The following is a 16,958-nucleotide window of genomic DNA, read 5'->3' on the forward strand; positions in this document are numbered from 1 at the left end:
AAGTGCTCAGTAAATATGCTGAGAGTGAATGGGTGGAAGCTGGGTGTAAGAGGAGCCAACTGTGATGTGAGAGAGGCCTAATTCCATCTCGCAGAGAAGCACTTCATGCCTCAGGGGGATCGGCTCCCTGGTCCTGCTGGTGGGTGCCCCGGGCCACAGGTACAGGCTACAGACTCCCAGGACAGCTGTCAGAAAGCATTGTCAAAGGAGAGAGCAGCAGAGCAGAGAGTTTGGGTCCAAGTCCTCCCTGGAGTCTGGAAAACGCCTGGCCACAGTTTTAAAATGTTTTTTACTATACATATTTTTTTTACACTGACAAGAGTACAGTTTGAAAACTAAAGGCTGAACATCTCCATCTAATTTTAAAACCCTGTGTCTGGCGGTAGCTCACACCTGTAATCCCAGCACTTTGGGAGGCCAAGGCGGATGGATCATCTGAGGTCGGGAGTTAGAGACCAGCCTGGCCAACATGGTGAAACCCCCGTCTATACTAAAAATACAAAAATACAAGGCGTGGTGGCACATGCTTGTAGTACCAGCTACTTGAGAGGCTCAGACAGGAGAATGGCTTCAATCTGGGAGGCAGAGGCTGCAGTGAGCTATCACACCATTGTACTCCAGCCTGGGCAGCAGAGTGAGACTCTGTCTCAAAAAAAAAAAAAAAGAAAAAAAAAGAAAAAAAACCTGTGCCTGCTGCCTCCTGCCCTCAGATGGCACCTGGAGTGTCCCCTCACTTACAGCTTCCCATTCTTGAAAAAAAAGGAGACTCCTGTTGGCCATTTCTTGTCTAAAACTGTGTATAACGGATGGTGGCAAACCTGCCCTGGCTGTGTCTAAAATCTCTCCAGGAGCGAGAAACACACTTTCCATGACTGCCATGAACTAGGAAATTAGCAAGCAGCCCTGGCAGTTTACAACGTGCCATTGAAAACGCAGCAGTCTGACTTAAGGAAAGTGGCCCAGGTATCACACTCCTGCAAAATCCACCTCCATTTGAAAAGTCATCTTGAAATACCCGCCTCCTTTACCACTGGGAAGAAAGAAAACCATTCCTCTGCACACCGCATCCAGACAATCCCCAGATCCCCAGACAATAACGAAATGCAGATTGTCAGATGCCAGAAAGTTCTGGAAACTTCCCCAAAGAGACAGGCAAATGAGTTTAAGGCAAAAATCACAGTAGTCAAGTGGAAAGCTAGCCGGAACGTCAGAGGCAAATCCTGTAGCAGACTTCCCTGCTTAAGAGATCTTGGCCTTTCCTTGGGTTGGGGGAGTTATTGGGGGACCTGGGAGAGACAGGAGGTGTGGAGTAGAACTTTTGGTGAGGCCTCCCCCAGTGCCATTGACTTCCAAGCATGTGCACATGTGCAGCCTTGTGGGTTGGCTCTGGGTCAGTAAACGGGCCAGAGTGAGATGCCTAGTACCTGAGATCACGGAGCCACAGCAACGAGAGGCAAGACCTGTCCTGAGCTCTCCAGGCTCCATGGCTTATAAGTGTCTTCACATGGGCACTTTCACATCCTCAAGTCTATTCCCAAGGACTGTTCTGTTCCACTCTTTTAAAAAAAATTTTTTTTTTTAATGTTTTAAAACTAAGTGCCTCCTTTTTTTTGGATCAGTACAATTTGGTCACAATAAATATGTCCTTTTAGCTCAGGGTAAATTCGAACATTCACCAGAGTGCAAATAATACTCTATTCAGACCACTGGTTTGCTACGCTAACAAAACCACTGTCCATTTCTAGCTAGAATGGGATGGGAAGGGCAGTTCAGGAAGTTTCCCTTGGGCAATCTCTCATTTGAGGCAAGGATAGTTTCCAAAGGAAGTAATCCAAGGGACACACTTGGTGAATGTTGAACACTATACAACAAACAATGCAGAAATATGTACATGACTTTTTTTTTTTTTTTGGAGACAGCGTCTTACTCTGTCCCCTGGGCTAGAGTGCAGTGGAGGCATCATGGCTCACTGCAGCCTCCATCTCCTGGGCTCAAGCGATCCTTCCATTTCAGTCTCCCAAGTAGCTGGGACCACAGCTGTGCACCACTACACCCAGCTAACTTTTTGATTTTAAATTTTGTAGAGACTCTCCCTATGTTGCTGAGGCTGGTCTTGAATTCCTGGGCCCAAGCGACCCTCCAAGCTCAGCCTCCCAAAGTGCTGGGGTTACAGGCATGAGGCACCATGCCTGGCCTAACATATTGTTAATTTTAAAAATTAGGTTATATATCAGGCAACACTGTTTGATCCCACTCAAAAAATGTATAGAAAAGAAAAAGACTGCAACATTAAGAATGATTATTTCTGGGCTGGGCACGGTGGTTCACACCTGTAATCCCAGCACTTTGGGAGGCCAAGACAGGTGGATCACCTGAGGTCAGGAGATCAAGACCAGCCTGGCCAACATGGCGAGACCCTGTCTTTACTAAAAATATAAAAATTAGCTGGCGTGGTGTTGGACGCCTGTAATTCTAGCTATTTGGGAGGTTGAGGCAGGTGAATCGCTTGAACCTGGGAAGCAGAAGTTGCAGTGGGCTGAGATTATGTTACTGCACTCCAGCCTGGGCAACAGAGGGAGACTGTCTCAAAAAAAAAAACATTGTTCCTGCTGATCTTTACTTTTTCTTTTTAGCTCCATATGTTTAAAATTTTTTACAATCTATAACATATGACTTTTGTCAGGAGAAACAAGCAAGAGTTTTTCTGTTTTCTTTTGTTTTGAAGTCAACTTCAAGCCAGGCACAGTGGCTCGTGCCTATAATCCCAGCTACTTGGGAAGCTGAGGCAGGAGAATTGCTTGAGGCCAGAAGTTTGAGACTAGCCTGAGCAACATAGTGAGACACCCTATCACTAAAAGCAATTTTAACACGTCAACTTCTACTAACACGGAAGTCGGGAAGAAGAGAGTAATGATCTGCGCACCACCAGCAACAGCCCTGCCTTCTGTAAATGAGGTCCAGGCCCCAAGTGCAAGGAAGGGCAGGTTGATGGGGTGTGTTATAAAGCAGTGGCAGAACAAGGCCCTTACCTTGCAGGGCAAAGTATGCATTCTCGCCCGTTCCCACACAGTGGCATGCTGGTAAACCAACTTTTGGCAGTGGGGAGGGACGACCCCTGATTTGTAGCATTTGCCAATGTCTCCATCTAGTAAATTTCAAGTTGCCAACATGGCATCTTTAAATGCAGAGTTGGGAAGAGAAGGGCACAGTCGGACCTCAGGAGCTGGTGCAGCCCAGCTCTAGCGCATCCCTGCCAGAGTGGTCCTGTAAGGCAGAGCAGGGATTACTGTTCCCATTTTATGGACAAGGACTCGTCAGTCAGCCACTTTGTTTGTTTTTGAGACGGGTCACCAGGCTGGAGTGCAGGGGTGCGATCTCAGTTCACTGTAACCTCTGCCTCCCGGGTTCAAGCAATTCTCATGCCTTAGCCTCCCGAATAACCGGGACTACAGGCGTGCACCACCATGTCCAGCTAATTTTTGCATTTTTAGTAAAGACAGGCAGGGTTTTACAATTGAGGGTTTCACCATTGAGGCCAGGATGGTCTCAATCTCCTGACCTCCTGATTCACCCGCCTCAGCCTCCCAAAGTGCTGGGATTACAGGCATGAGCCACTGCGCCTGGCTGACAGCCACTTTCTATCAGGCACTGGGTTTGAAGCCAGGCACTGTAAATGTACGCTTTTATGTAATCCTCACAACACCCAAATGAGAGCTAGGTACTGCATTATGCTTACTTTTCACATGAGCAAGGAAATGAAGTCCAGAAAGATGAGATGCCTGCACAAGATTATTTGGCTAAAAAGTGGCAGGAACTTGAACCCAGAACTGTCTGCTCCCAAATTCGTGCACATAACCACATGGGGTACCATTTCTCTTCATCACGGAGCTCATCTTGCACTTAGTGGCCATGTGTGTTGGGCTGAGTTACTCGCTTTGAGCCTTCTACAGATGTGCGAGACATGAAACAGGCATTTCTGGGAGGTGGGAGGGAAGGAGTAAGGTTCCCGACAAAGCAGTGGAATGAGTAGGCCCATGAGAAGGAAGCTGGGATGGGTGGGATTCGGCTCTGGTTGGCTCCCCGCTTGCATATGGGGATGAAGAACAGAGACCTGTGGCCTCTGGCCTCCTCCAGTCTTAGGGCCGAGCACTCCCACCCACTCTGGGGCTGCATCCCTCCCCTGAATGGGGTCCCAGGTGAGGGACCCATCCAGGCCTTAGAAAATGCGGTTGATGAATGGTCATCTTCATCCCCAGGACTGCACTCCTCACCAGACGCATTTGGCTAATGTGTTGCTGGGCGGGGACACAGAAAGGTTGACCAATCCTAGTGTCCAAAACACTTCTTTGAGGTGGCATCTGGTGTGTTTTTCCTATTCTCAGAAGACAGTGGGCCTGGGGGTCCCATGCCTACCCCCAGGACCATCACTATCATCTGCCTGTCCCCAGGTGGCACCTGGCTACCCAGCCTTCCCTGCCACATGGCTGGAATTGCCTTTCCCCCTCATTTCTGGGGCACCCTGGGCAAGCTGAATCACCCATGGCAAGATCAGCTTGTCTGTGCCAGGTCATGGTGCCATCTGCACCAGCAGCTCTCAGCTGCAGGTGTGGGGCATACGAGCACACTTATAAAACTCTGGCCAGGGTCTTTTTCCTGGTTCCAGGCAGGGTCTGGGTCCAAATTCCCCCAGCATTGTTCCTTCATGCTTGTGCACACTTGGGAGTCAGCAGTCAGTGCAGACAAACTTCCTGCATGCTCTGGGAAAGCCAGCATCTTCACTGCGCACTGGCTGGAAGCTGCACCACACCTTCTACCTGGTACTCAGAGCTCTAATGCCACTTGGCTTGACAGCAGGAATATCAGTCAACACCGATCAACACTGAAGTGCCCCTGTCTGGACACCAGTCAAAACCCACTGGTCAGCAACAGCCCCAAAAAACAGCTGGGTTGGTGAACATTTCCTCGGTGTCCTGAGGTGTGGCTGATGCTGAGAGGCCTCACTCAGATCCCCCTTCCAGAAAGAGCCTGAGGCTCAGCTGTAAGGAGTGTGGTCACCACAGCCCTCAGCTGAAGCATCTTCAGGGTCTTGAGCTCTAGCGTTTTTTTTTTTTTTTTTTTCTTTTTGACATCTTTACTGAGCTATAATTTACCCCTATAATGTGTCCAATTCAATGGAGTTAGTATATTCAGAGTTGTGCCACCATCAACTCAATCTAAGTATGGGACATTTTCATGCCCTAAAAGGAAACCCTGTACCACGAATAGTCACTTCCCCGTCCCCAGCTCCCAGCCCTAAGTAAGCACTGACGGACTTTGTTGCTAGAGATTTTCCTACTGTGCACATTTCACAATATATGGCTCTCCAAGTCTCCACCTAGGATAAAAAGAAAGATGACTTCAAGAATTGTCTTAAGGTTTAAATAAGATAATCCATAGAAAGCACTTAACACATAATGACACAGAATATCTAAAAGTGCCAGGCTGCCTTCACTTAGCCTGATGTTTTCAACACCCAGACTGTCGCTTGGACCAGAACCTCATTCCTCTGTGCAGCCAAACGGTGTTCCATTCTTTAGACCTATCACATTTATGCAACCACCAGTTGATGGACTTGGTGTACTTCTTTTTTTTTTTTTGAGAGAGAGAGAGTCTCACTCTGCTGCCCAGGCTGCAGTGACACAATCACAGCTCCCTGAGGCTTCGACTCCCGGGCTCAAGCGATCCTCCCACTTCAGCCTCCTTAACAGCTAGGACTACAGCACATGCCACCATGCCCAGCTAATTTTTTTTTTTTTTAAATATGGAACGCTTCACGAATTTGCGTGTCATCCTTGCGCAGGGGCCATGCTAATCTTCTCTATATCGTTCCAATTTTAGTATATGTGCTGCCGAAGCGAGCACCCAGCTAATTTTTTAAAAAAGTTTTTTGGCCAGACGGGATGGCTCATGCCTGTAATCCCCACACTTTGGGAAGCCAAGGTGGGTGGATCACCGAAGGCTGGGAGTTTAAGACCAGCCTGACCAACACGGAGAAACCCCCTCTCTACTTAAAATACAAAAATTAGCCCGGAATGGTGGCACATGCCTATAATCACAGCTACTCAGGAGGCTGAGGTAGGAGAATCACTTGAACCCAGGAGGCAGGAAGGTTGCGATGAGCTGAGAGCGCATCATTGCACTCCAGCCTGGGCAACGAGAGTGAAACTCTGTCTCAAAAAAAATAAAAAAAAAATTGCCCAGGCTGGTCTCCTGGGCTCAAGCAATCCACCTACCGTGGCCTCCAAAAGTACTGGGATTACTGGCATGAGCCACTGCACTGGCCAACTGATGGACTTCTAACCCAAGCTTTTGAGCCAAGGTCACACTCTGTGGTGACCCTTGACCAAGACTAAGCATGACGGGGTACCAGGGCCTGGCATTTCTGCTCAACGCAGCCCTTTAAGGGGCTGTCAGGGCCTGTGCCAGGTCTGCCACATGATCCCTGGCTCCTCACCCACCTTACTTTGGGCTCTTTTCCTGGTACAGGTGTGCCCTCCCCATTAACTCCCCTTCACTCCAGACCCTGTCTCAGCATCTGCTTCCCGAGAGCGCATCCAGACAAGGTGCTTAGTGTGTAATACAACACAGAACCCACGTGGGCCTATGTGCCAGCACTCTTCTATCAGGCCTCCGTGAGGCCATTTCATCCTTATCACAAGCTTGAGACGCAGGGGGTGTCATTAGAACAGATGAGGAAACTGAGGGACAGAGGAACCCATCAAAGTTCCCTGGCCAGAAGCGATGGAGCCACGACTCAGCCCAGGTGGCTTCTCCAGTGTTGGTGCCCTTGGTCACAGTACTCCACTGCGAAGCTGCTGGAGGAACAAGGGAAGGAGGGAGGCCTTGGCTTCCCACCGCTCGGCTCAAGCCACAAGCCCTGGATGTGTGTATAGCTTTAGCTCCCTAGGGCTGCGCTGTGAGGCCCAGGTTCAGAGCCAGCTGGAGTCAACGTCATCTTTCTCCACCTGCAACACATCAGCTGGAAGAGATTCGAGGCAGGAAACACAGCAGATGCTCTGCCATGGAGGCCCACCCTGTGCCTCTGCTTGCAACCTGACCTGCCATCAGGCGGCCCCACGGGCATGGGTCTGAGAGCAGGGTGTGCAGAACCTGGATCCATGGGTCACCTCAGGGACATGTGCATCTCCCTGTCACTGGTCACTGGAAACAGAGAGATGGGTAGGTGTGCTAATTTTGAGGGTTCCTTTCTCAGAGTCAGTCTCCATCAGTGACAAGTGCTGCTTTAAAATCTGTCTCTGGTGAAAAGTTACATAAGCACATTCCAGTGTTCCCCTGCCACAGCACTGTCACTACCCAGCACCAGATTCCCCAGCCTTGGCTTCTCTATCTACATAAACGTGCTGCAGAGAAACCTGTCTTAACCTTTTTGGCAGCTAGAGCTTTTCCATGAATCCCTCTAAGTGTTTCACTTGCTGGTTTCAGTTTTAATCCTTTGCCTTCCATTAACCAGCACCAAAAGTGTTTTACTGATATTTCCTACCTGCCAGGCACTGGTCGTAAGCATGTGACATGCATGTGCTGTCTTAGTTAATGCTCGTGAGAAGTACACAACCCCAGTACTGTGATCGTGCCCACTGTGAGGGTGCAGAGACTCAGGCCAGACTCCAGGCTGGACTCCAGGGCCATGTGAATCTAGGACGCTCCGGCTGCTCTAAGTTCTCCGGTGTAAAATAATCTTGCTTTGCTCCCCGAAGTTGGCAGAGCCTTTCTGAGGTCTCCAGTGAGGATCAGGAAATGGACAGTGAACCTGCCGGGATGCAGGAGGGGCTGGGATTGACCCTGCTTACGCTCCTCTGTCCTCCCAGGGCACTAGACCCCAGCTCAGACTCCTCTGTGTCCCTCATTATGTAGGGGGTGTGCCGGCTCCCTGCAGGGGTGGGACCCACTCTCCAGAGTGCCTTACTAAGGACCCCGAGCACAGCTGCCTCCCAGGTCTAAAAATAAATTCCACAGATTCCAAAAGACCCTTTCTTCACAATCACAGCTGCCTTGCCTAAGGAATCCGCCAGCCACCGTGGTTGTTAAACCCACACTTTAATTACTCCAAAATTATGTTAAATCCTTGCATAAATATTGCAGTGGCATCTTCTGAAGAATTTCATTACAGTAAGTTGGGTTGCCGCCAGAGCTCTCCACTAAAAAGTAAGAGGGGAACAGACACGTGCCAAAAAAAAAAGTATAGATATTGTTTTCAAAATAAAAAGGCAAGGAGGTCATCCTCTGTTAGATCATGCAGGTGTCAAAGAGAAACGGTCTCATGATAGCAGAAATCTCCCATTTTACAGACTGAAGCAGGAAAAAAAAACCCTTCAGCTCTCTCATCTGATAGGATTCACTTCTGGAAAAACCTAAATCTGATTAAATATTAATAAGCAGCGGTATTAATTAAGGGCGAAAAGTCCATCAAGAGAACCCCAATATGTTTACGGTGTCCCCAGGAAACTGGGAAAATTCACAATCAAGTGTGTAAATGTTCTAAAAAAGGGTCCTGAATATTTTATGAATATTTGTCATAAAACAGAAATAATAACCACTGTGCAGAGCTATTAGAATTAATATTTATGCTGCCCGCCATGAAATATTCATGGGGACAGAGAAAGGGGGGCCGTAAGACAAGAATTAATTTACATTGGGCTCGGTTTACCCGCTGGCTTGATGTTTAAAGACGGTTGACAAGCCTCCATATGAATCCGCCAGTCACTTCCCGCAGTCTGCGGAGTGGAGGGGGTGGAGACGAGTCCGGGCTGCTGACAGCTCACAGATTGAGTTTCTGACAGCCCTTAAAAAACCTAAACGGCCCCCCACCTTTTTTCCCTTCTTCCGTTGCCCAAGGCACTCTGTTCTGCCACCGTTCATCCGATCTCCCCTTCCATCTGCTGAAATTAACGAATTAATGAGCGCGATACGCTTTACGGTGGGGCCCTATGAATGTTTACAGGCGATTAAATTATAATGCGGGGCGGCTGTATAATTCATGAACCAATTAAAGGAAGTGTTAGTTGATTTGATGGGATGAGGACGTACAAAATGCATTTAACTAATGGGGAACCGCGGGCTGCCCAGGGCCGGCTCCCTCTCTCAGATTACGCGGCTAATTGCTCGACTTTACGGGGCTGTCACAGATAGCCATGCATATTTCATTGTTCTCAAATACTTCAATTGTGTGCGTCCGTGTCGGGGCGGTAATGTGGAGAAGGCTGGCCAAACTTGGGTGTAGTTACAGTGACCGAGCTGGGCCGCGCCAGAAACCTGACCTCCAGAGTCGGGTGTCTGGGCCATTAGGGTGATTAAAAAGGCTCAACATGCGATCGCCCTTTGTTTTACTATGTTCTGTTTGGGACACTAATTCCGGATGCTGACTTCCTGACCGCCAGACACTGGGGCCCTGATCCCTTTCTTTCCGGGGAGGCCGGAGGGGAGGTCCACAGCCCCTTGTATTGTTCACACCCTGTGTGCCCTGGAAGATCAATGTCCCAAGTGCAGGGGTCCCTCAGGACAGTCCCCAAGCTAAGGAAACCCTTAGCTTTCCCTCAGGTCTGACTTTGTACATCCGCACAAGGTGGCCACTCGGAGCTTCTTTAAATGCGGCCTAAACGTGGACTCAAACCTGAAGCGGTCATCAGCTCCTCGAAGCATGTTTGGAAGGAAATCAGCAGAGAAGAGCAAATGCACCCTTCCCAAGAAAGAGCAAAATTATCCTGGTGCTCAGGAAGAGACAGCATGCTTCCAGAATTCTGTGAGCTGAAGGACAGAGGAGGCGAAGGTGGCTGACTTCCCAGCCAGAGCAAAGGGGATGTGAGTTTCCGGAGATGCTGCCTTCAACCAGCAATTCAAGGGCACTCTGCGTGGAGCGCAGTGAGCTGCCTGAGATCATCAGAGCCGGCAGCCAACCAGTCAGTCCTCTGAGATGCTTCTGTTCTCTCCTCAAGCTTCCAAAGTCTGGAATTCACCTGAGCTAAGCACACACACACACACACACACACACGCACACGCATGCACACACACAGACACACACAAAACAAATTAAAAGCCCTGTGGTTACCACCTTCAGTCCTCCTGTGGATACTTTAAAAAGCATTTATTTTACTCCCACTTTTGTGAGTAGGGCCTGGGCAGCAGCCAGGGCTGAGGCATTGGGGTCTGCAGTCCCAGGATCAAGGCTCACCAGACACCAGGGCTGTGTGGCCGAGGGCAGCCCCAGGTCCCCCATCTAAGAGGACAGGGATGGCAACAGGTGAGGAGGATTAAAAGCGCTAACCCATGGGCTTAGCATTGAGGCTGGCATGTAATAATTACTCAATTTAGTTAGCCAATACTATTCTCACATGATATTAGAGATTCCAACTTGTGCAGCAGAGAGGCTATGTTCATCACTTTCTCTTCCACAAACGCACATGACAGGAGGGGTTAGCGTCCACCCCTTAAGTGCACAGTGGACACTGTGCTGTCAAATTAAGCGACCAATGAGGGCTACAGGAATGCCCTGTGGAGGCAGCAGAATAGATCCAGGTGCAGAAGGTTGCAGGAACACAGGGGCCACGAGTGAGAAGAGTGCTCAAACAGCCTCCGCTGCAAGGATGAAAGAAGGGCCAAGGGCACATTAAAAGAAAGTCAGTTCACTAAAACATTTAACTGGGGCCTAATTTAAAATTAAGTACCAACTAGTAGTCAAGCTGGGTTTAGTGCGTTCTGGTTTAAAATAAAACCAAACTATCATTCATCAAATACAACTGCCTAAATATTTTACAGTTGTTACCTTATATCTCTTGCAAAGTAAACAGTATTCTCAATGCATGAATGGGGAACCTAGGCTCAGAGGAGCCAAGTATCTTGGTTCAGAAATTTCTTTTAAGCAAATATTTGTGCAAGTGTAAAGAAATAGGGACAGGATTTCCCCATTGCTTTTTTTTTTTTAATATGGATTCTCACCCTGTTACCAGGCTGGAGTGCAGTGGCGCGATCTTGGCTCACTGCAACCTTCACCTCCCAGGTTCAAGAGATTCTCCTGCCTCAGCTTCCTGCATAGCTGGGACTATAGGCACATGCCACCACACACCCAGCTAACTTTTGTATTTTTAGTAAAGACGAGGTTTCACCATGTTGCCTAGGATGGTCTCGATCTCTTGACCTTGTGATTTGCCTGCCTCGGCCTCCCAAAGTGCTAGGATTATAGGCATAAGCCACCAGACGTGGCTTTTTTTTTTCTTTTTTGAGATGGAGTCTCATTCTGTCACACAGGCTGGAGTGCAGTGGTGCAATCTTGGCTCGGCTTCAACCTCTGCCTCCCAGGTTCAAGTGATTCTCATGCCTCAACCTGTAGCTGGGATTACACCAAATACTACTTTTTTGTATTTTTAATAGAGACAGGGTTTCACCGTGTTGGTCAGGCTGGTCTCGAACTTTTGACCTCAAGTGATTGCCTACCTCGGCCTACCAAAGTGCTGGGATTACAGGCATGAGCCACTGCACCTGGCCTGAATTACTTATAATAGCATAAAACTGTATGTAACATCTATGTTCGCAAATGGAGGGAGTCAGAACCAATTGTGGCATACTTACATTCCACAGCTTTTGAAAGAAACGAGGCTGATCTGGAGTGTAGACATAGGAGGGAAGTCCAAGACACAATCTTAAGTTTTTTTAAAAGAAGTTATAGAATGGCATGGATGATCTGAGCCTGCTTATGTTTCACAAGAGACGTGCATCTGGAAGGATACCCACCAAATTGGTCATAATGATTATTTGGTGGGGAGGGTATGGGCTGAAGCAGGAATGAAGGGGCTTTTTACTTTTGTTTTTAAATTTTATTTTATGATTATTTTTTGAGAGAGAGTCTTGCCCTGTCACCAGGCTGCAGTGCAGTGGTGTGATCTCTGCTCGCTGTAGCCTCTGCCTCCTGGGTTCAAGCAATTCTCCTGCCTCAGCCTCCAGAATTCCTGGGACTCCAGGTGCCCTCCACCACCATTCCCAGCTATTTTTTATTTTGTATTTTGTAGAGACGGGGTTTTGCCATGTTGGCCTGGCTGGTCTTGAACTCTTGACCTCAAGTGATCTGCCTGCCTTGGCCTCCCAAAGTGCTGGGATTACAGGTGTGAGCCACTGCGCCAGGCCTTACTTTATATGTCTGGTTTTTTTTGTTTGTTATTGTTTTTGTTCTACAATGAGACTGTACTATTTCTACAATTAAGAAAAACACTATAAAATCACTGGCCAGGCATGGTGGCTCACGCCTGTAATCCCAACACTTTGGGAGGCCCAGGTGGGCGGATAGCCGGAGGTCAGGAGTTTGAGACCAGCCTGGCCAACACTGTGAAACCCCATCTCTACTAAAATACAAAAATTAGCTGGGAGTATGGCGGTCACCTGTAGTCTCAGCTACTTGGGAGGCTGAGACAGGAGAATCACTTGAACCCGGGAGGTGGAGGTTGCAGTGAGCTGGGACTGCACCATTGCACTCCAGCCTGAAGAGCGAAACTCTGTCTCAAAATAAAATTAATTAAAAAAAAATAAAATCACAAGAAAAGGTTTATTGTTAAAAAGGAAAATTATGGGGCCGGGCACAGTGGCTCATGCCTATAATCCCAGCATTTTGGGAGGCTGAGGCGAGCAGATCACGAGGTCAAGAAATTGAGACCAACCATCCTGGCCAACATGGTGAAACCCCGTCTACTAAAAAATACAAAAATTAGCTGGGCGTGGTGGCTGCTCACCCCTGTAGTCCCAGCTACTCAGGAGGCTGAGGCAGGAAAATTGCTTGAACGCAGGAGGCGGAGATTGCAGTGAGCCGAGATTACACCACTGCGCTCCAGCCTGGCACCTGGAGACAGAGCAAGACTCTGTCTCAAAAAAAAAAAAAAAAAGAAAAAGTATGAATTTGCAGCTACAGGACCAACATAATGGTGTTAACACGTAAGTCCGGACCAGACTTTCTTATGCACAGATCACACAAGGCACAGATTCAAAGCATCATGTGTCTGAGCACTGACCTCAGTCTCTTATCAACCCCCCATATCATTATGGAATCAGAACTTCATTTCAGTAAGAATAGGCAGACTGGGGACAAGGACACAGCAGAAGTTAACCACTGAGAAGGACAAGCAGTGGGATGGCCTCTTACCAGGTGCCAGCATCCCAGGTGCCCAGGTGCAGGAGGGCACAGGTGAGGAAGTATAACTAGCTCAGTGCAAATCAATGCTTCTGGTTTAAGAAAATGAAATGATGTTCATTCATTCATTCAACAAAGCACTGGTAAATACCCAGTGCTTCCTATGTGTTAGTCCACTGGCTGCCCTAGGAACTACCGCATTCCATAGAGAATGAGATTGAATGAGCCAGGCACATCCCTGCCCTCCCACAGCTTACCACGTGTGTTTAGATACAGATAGTTACCATCTGCCTGTGGTAACTGGGGTTGATCTCAAAATTTAAAAAGAAAAATATCATGCCTGTAATCCCAGCACTTTGGGAGGCCAAGGCAAATGGATCATGAGGTCAGGAGATTGAGACCATCTGGTTAACATGGCGAAACCCTGTCTCTATAAAAATACAAAAAATTAGCCGAGCGTGGTGTAGCCTGTAGTCCCAGCTACTCAGGAGGCTGAGGCAGCAGAATCGTTTGAACCTGGGAGGTGGAGGTTCTCAGAGGTGAGCTGAGATCTTGCCACTGCACTACAGCCTAGGCGACAGAGCAAGATTCCATCTAAAAAAAAAAAAAAAGATGAAAATACGTACTATCAAAAGACCAGTTTGCAACTGGCAAAGGGATGGGATATACATGTTGTTCAGTAAATATGGTTTGAACAAAGAGGTTGAATCTACACTAATGTCTTGAATGGGTATTTTTTCTGATGAAGTGGCTAAGCTGTTAAACAGCTAATATTTACAATGTTTTTCACAAGCTAACCATGTTATATAACACAATTTCATGCAATCTTCTTTTTGTAGGAGCTAGGCACCACTACCACCCCCTATTTGATAGGTATGGGAACTGGGTCTCAAGGAAGTTATCGAGCTTCTCAAGGTCCCATTCCTAGTAAAGGCAGACTCTGGGTTCAGATGCTGGACACCCTGGCTTGCCATAACCATTGAGCACACTGCCTCTCTGGATGCTCTCATGCGAGGCACTTTGTAGGGTGCCCTGGCTCTTCAGATGCCCCGTGCCTGGCACTCTGTGAGGATACACGGGATACCTCTCACTGCATCTTCATGGCAAGCCTGGCGTGTAGGTGTAATTGTCACCCTCATCTTATGGATGAGGCAGATTGCCCTGCTATCATCTGGTGAGTGACCCGGAAGAACTTGAGACTCATAGCTGCTGGACTCCAACATCCAGGGCAGAAACTGCTGGGCTGCGTTGCTGTTTCCCACATGCAGGGACTCTCTTAAGTGCTCCATATTTACTCGTTTTTTTTTTTCTTGAGACAGATTTGTTCATCGCGAATTTTTATTTAGATTGATGTGAAATTCACAGAGCATAGATTCACTATTTTAAACTGTGCATTTAAACAGTGGCATTTAGTATATTCACAACGTTGTACAACCACTGCCTCCATCTAGTTCTAAAACATTTTCCCCACCCTAAAAGGAGACCCCATCCTCTGGAAGCAGTCACTCCTGAACCCCCTCTTGCCAGTCCATAGCAGCCATTCCCCTGCAGCTGTCTCCAGGGATCTACATGTCCTGCACATTCCAAATAAATGACAACACACAACATAGGACTTTCTGTGGCTGACTTCGTCCATCTAGCATGTTTCTGAGGTCATATTTACTCTTCATGAACAACATTCTGAAGTAGTTCTATAACTAGCCCCATTTTACAGATGAGAAAACAGAAGTTCACAGGGAGGAAGGAAAGTGCCCAAGGCTGAGATGCCACAAGGGCACAGCCAGATTCCAACCAGGTCTACCTGATTCAAGAGTCCATCCCTCACCTGACTCTGATACTTTCCCTTTTGCTTTCAATTCTTTTTTTTTTTATTTAATTTTAGCTTTTTTTCTTTTTTAATTTCTTTTTTCCAAGAACTATGCTTTCGATTATTGTTTTCAAGATGAACTGACGGAACGGTTCCCATCTGCTGGGCTCAGGTCTTGGTGTCAACTGCTCACAGACCTCTCGCTCCCCTCCACTGCCCCTTGCTCCTGTCTCCTGGCCGCATGGCCTCCTTGTCATCCTGGAGCCTGCTCGTCTGCCCCTTGGACTGGGACGTTCGCCTCTCGGCTGGCCAGGGCTAGCCCTCGCTTTGCTCAGGACTTGGATGTTGCTGTCTCCCCGCCCGAGTGGAGAGCAGCACCCTGTGTCTCTCACGCGGCCTGCTTTGTCCTCCTTACAGCCCTCCCCCTGGGAGAGGACACACAGACTTATGTTTACTGTCTGCCCCTGGCACTGCCCCTGAAGGCATACAATGTGTCTGCACTGCTCTCCGCACTCTTGTCAGCACCTAGAATAGCGCCTGGCACACAGTAGGTGCCCCATAAATGTTCATTGACTAAATTATGTTGCCTTCAAGAAGCTTGTCCTCAGAAGGGAGGCAGGCTCTTACAAGGATGGATTGGAGCCGAGGGCAGTTGACGGAATGAGCAGGAAAGCCTGCGGCCAGGAGCCCTCAGAACTGACACGGAGAACAGCCACTGCTGCAGGAGGCTGTGGGTCCAGCTGTGGGGTGGGCATGCACTTGCCATCTTTTTACTTCTTTGTCTTCCTTTCCTTGAGATACTGACAGCACACTTTTATTGAGTTTCTGCCATGTGTAGGCATCTGGGGGAGGCCTGGGAGGCCCTGAGACACCAAGCTTCTTGCTTCTCTGTACCCACCCCTGAACCAGCCTCTCTTCCTTCACCTCTTCTCATGTCCTCTGTCACCTACGCTGGAGTGCAATGGCGCCATCTCCACTCATTGCAATCACTGCCTCCCAGGTTCAAGTGATTCTCCTGCCTCAGCCTTCCGAGTAGCTGGGATTACAGGCGTGCACCACTATACCCAGCTAATTTTTGTATTTTTAGTAGAGACAGGGTTTTACCATGTTGGCCAGGCTGGTCTTGAACTCCTGACCTCAGGTGATCCACCCACTTTGGCCTCCCAAAATGCTCGGATTACAAGTGTGAGCCACCATGCCTGGCCCTCTTCATTTCTTCTACACATCTTTCTGTCTTGCATGGAGGCAGCAGAGGCCAACAGGAGACACACCTATGTGGCCTTCCCAGCACAATTCCAAGAACTTCCCTGAATGTTCCAACTCTGGGACATCCCTCTGAGCTTTCATTCCAGGAAAACCATGCTTTCTTCTCAAATTTCTAAATAGGATCAGAAGCTCTTACCTGTGGACTAGCAAAGACAAGGGTTCAGATTCTAGTGCTTCAAATAGACTCCATCTGGTGAATCCCAACAGGATGGGAGCTCCCCCACGAAAGCAGCTTCAGAAAGACCTTCCCTTAGATTCCCTGCCCTTCCGAATCTGCACCTAACATCAGGCTGCATCCAGAGATACCAATGGAAATTAGGTACAAGTTTTACCCTGGACTTGACTCTGCAATGGGAAAAAACCTGGATTTGCGGGGGTAAAGGTCACCGTTTGGAAGGCCTAACCCAGAGGCCAGCCCTGTGGCTTGGCCAGGTCAAGAGAAGCCTCCACTAACTGCCTGCAGAAAAGAATCCAGGGTTAAACTGTTTATCTGGGTTATGCTCCCAGGTTAAACTTCTTAAGTGAACTGACCCAAGGAGGTGAAACCTGAATTTCTAGATAAAGCTTTTCCATGTCTTTGGCCAGGTACACAGGACTGCAATTTAAAACTTCTGGGTTTTAGGCTGGGTGCTGTGGCTCATACCTGTAATCCCAGCACTCTGGGAGGCCGAGGTGGGTGGATCATTTGAGGTCAGGAGTTCAAGACCAGCCTGACCAACA

General features: G+C 48.3%; 1 protein-coding gene and 1 non-coding gene across 12 annotated transcripts in view; both read right to left on the reverse strand.

The window, feature by feature from the left end:
* Window positions 1–16,958, reverse strand: part of AK8 (adenylate kinase 8) — a 159,646-nt gene that overhangs the window by 14,548 nt on the left and 128,140 nt on the right. The window contains exon 12 of one of the 11 annotated variants that reach the window (XM_078330571.1): window positions 10,124–10,629. The exons of the other annotated variants lie outside the window; for them this stretch is intronic. Within the exon in view, the coding sequence (XP_078186697.1) occupies window positions 10,482–10,629 (148 nt within the window). The 3' untranslated portion in view covers window positions 10,124–10,481. Of the gene's footprint in view, window positions 1–10,123; window positions 10,630–16,958 lie in introns of those variants that run through there. 11 annotated transcript variants of the gene reach the window in all.
* LOC118148017 (U6 spliceosomal RNA) lies at window positions 5,795–5,901 on the reverse strand. The gene has a single exon (XR_004734761.1). It is a non-coding gene; the product is annotated as a U6 spliceosomal RNA (small nuclear RNA).

The sequence above is a fragment of the Callithrix jacchus genome, chromosome 1 (genome assembly GCF_049354715.1).
Source record: "Callithrix jacchus isolate 240 chromosome 1, calJac240_pri, whole genome shotgun sequence".
Classification (NCBI taxonomy): Eukaryota; Metazoa; Chordata; class Mammalia; order Primates; family Cebidae; genus Callithrix; species Callithrix jacchus.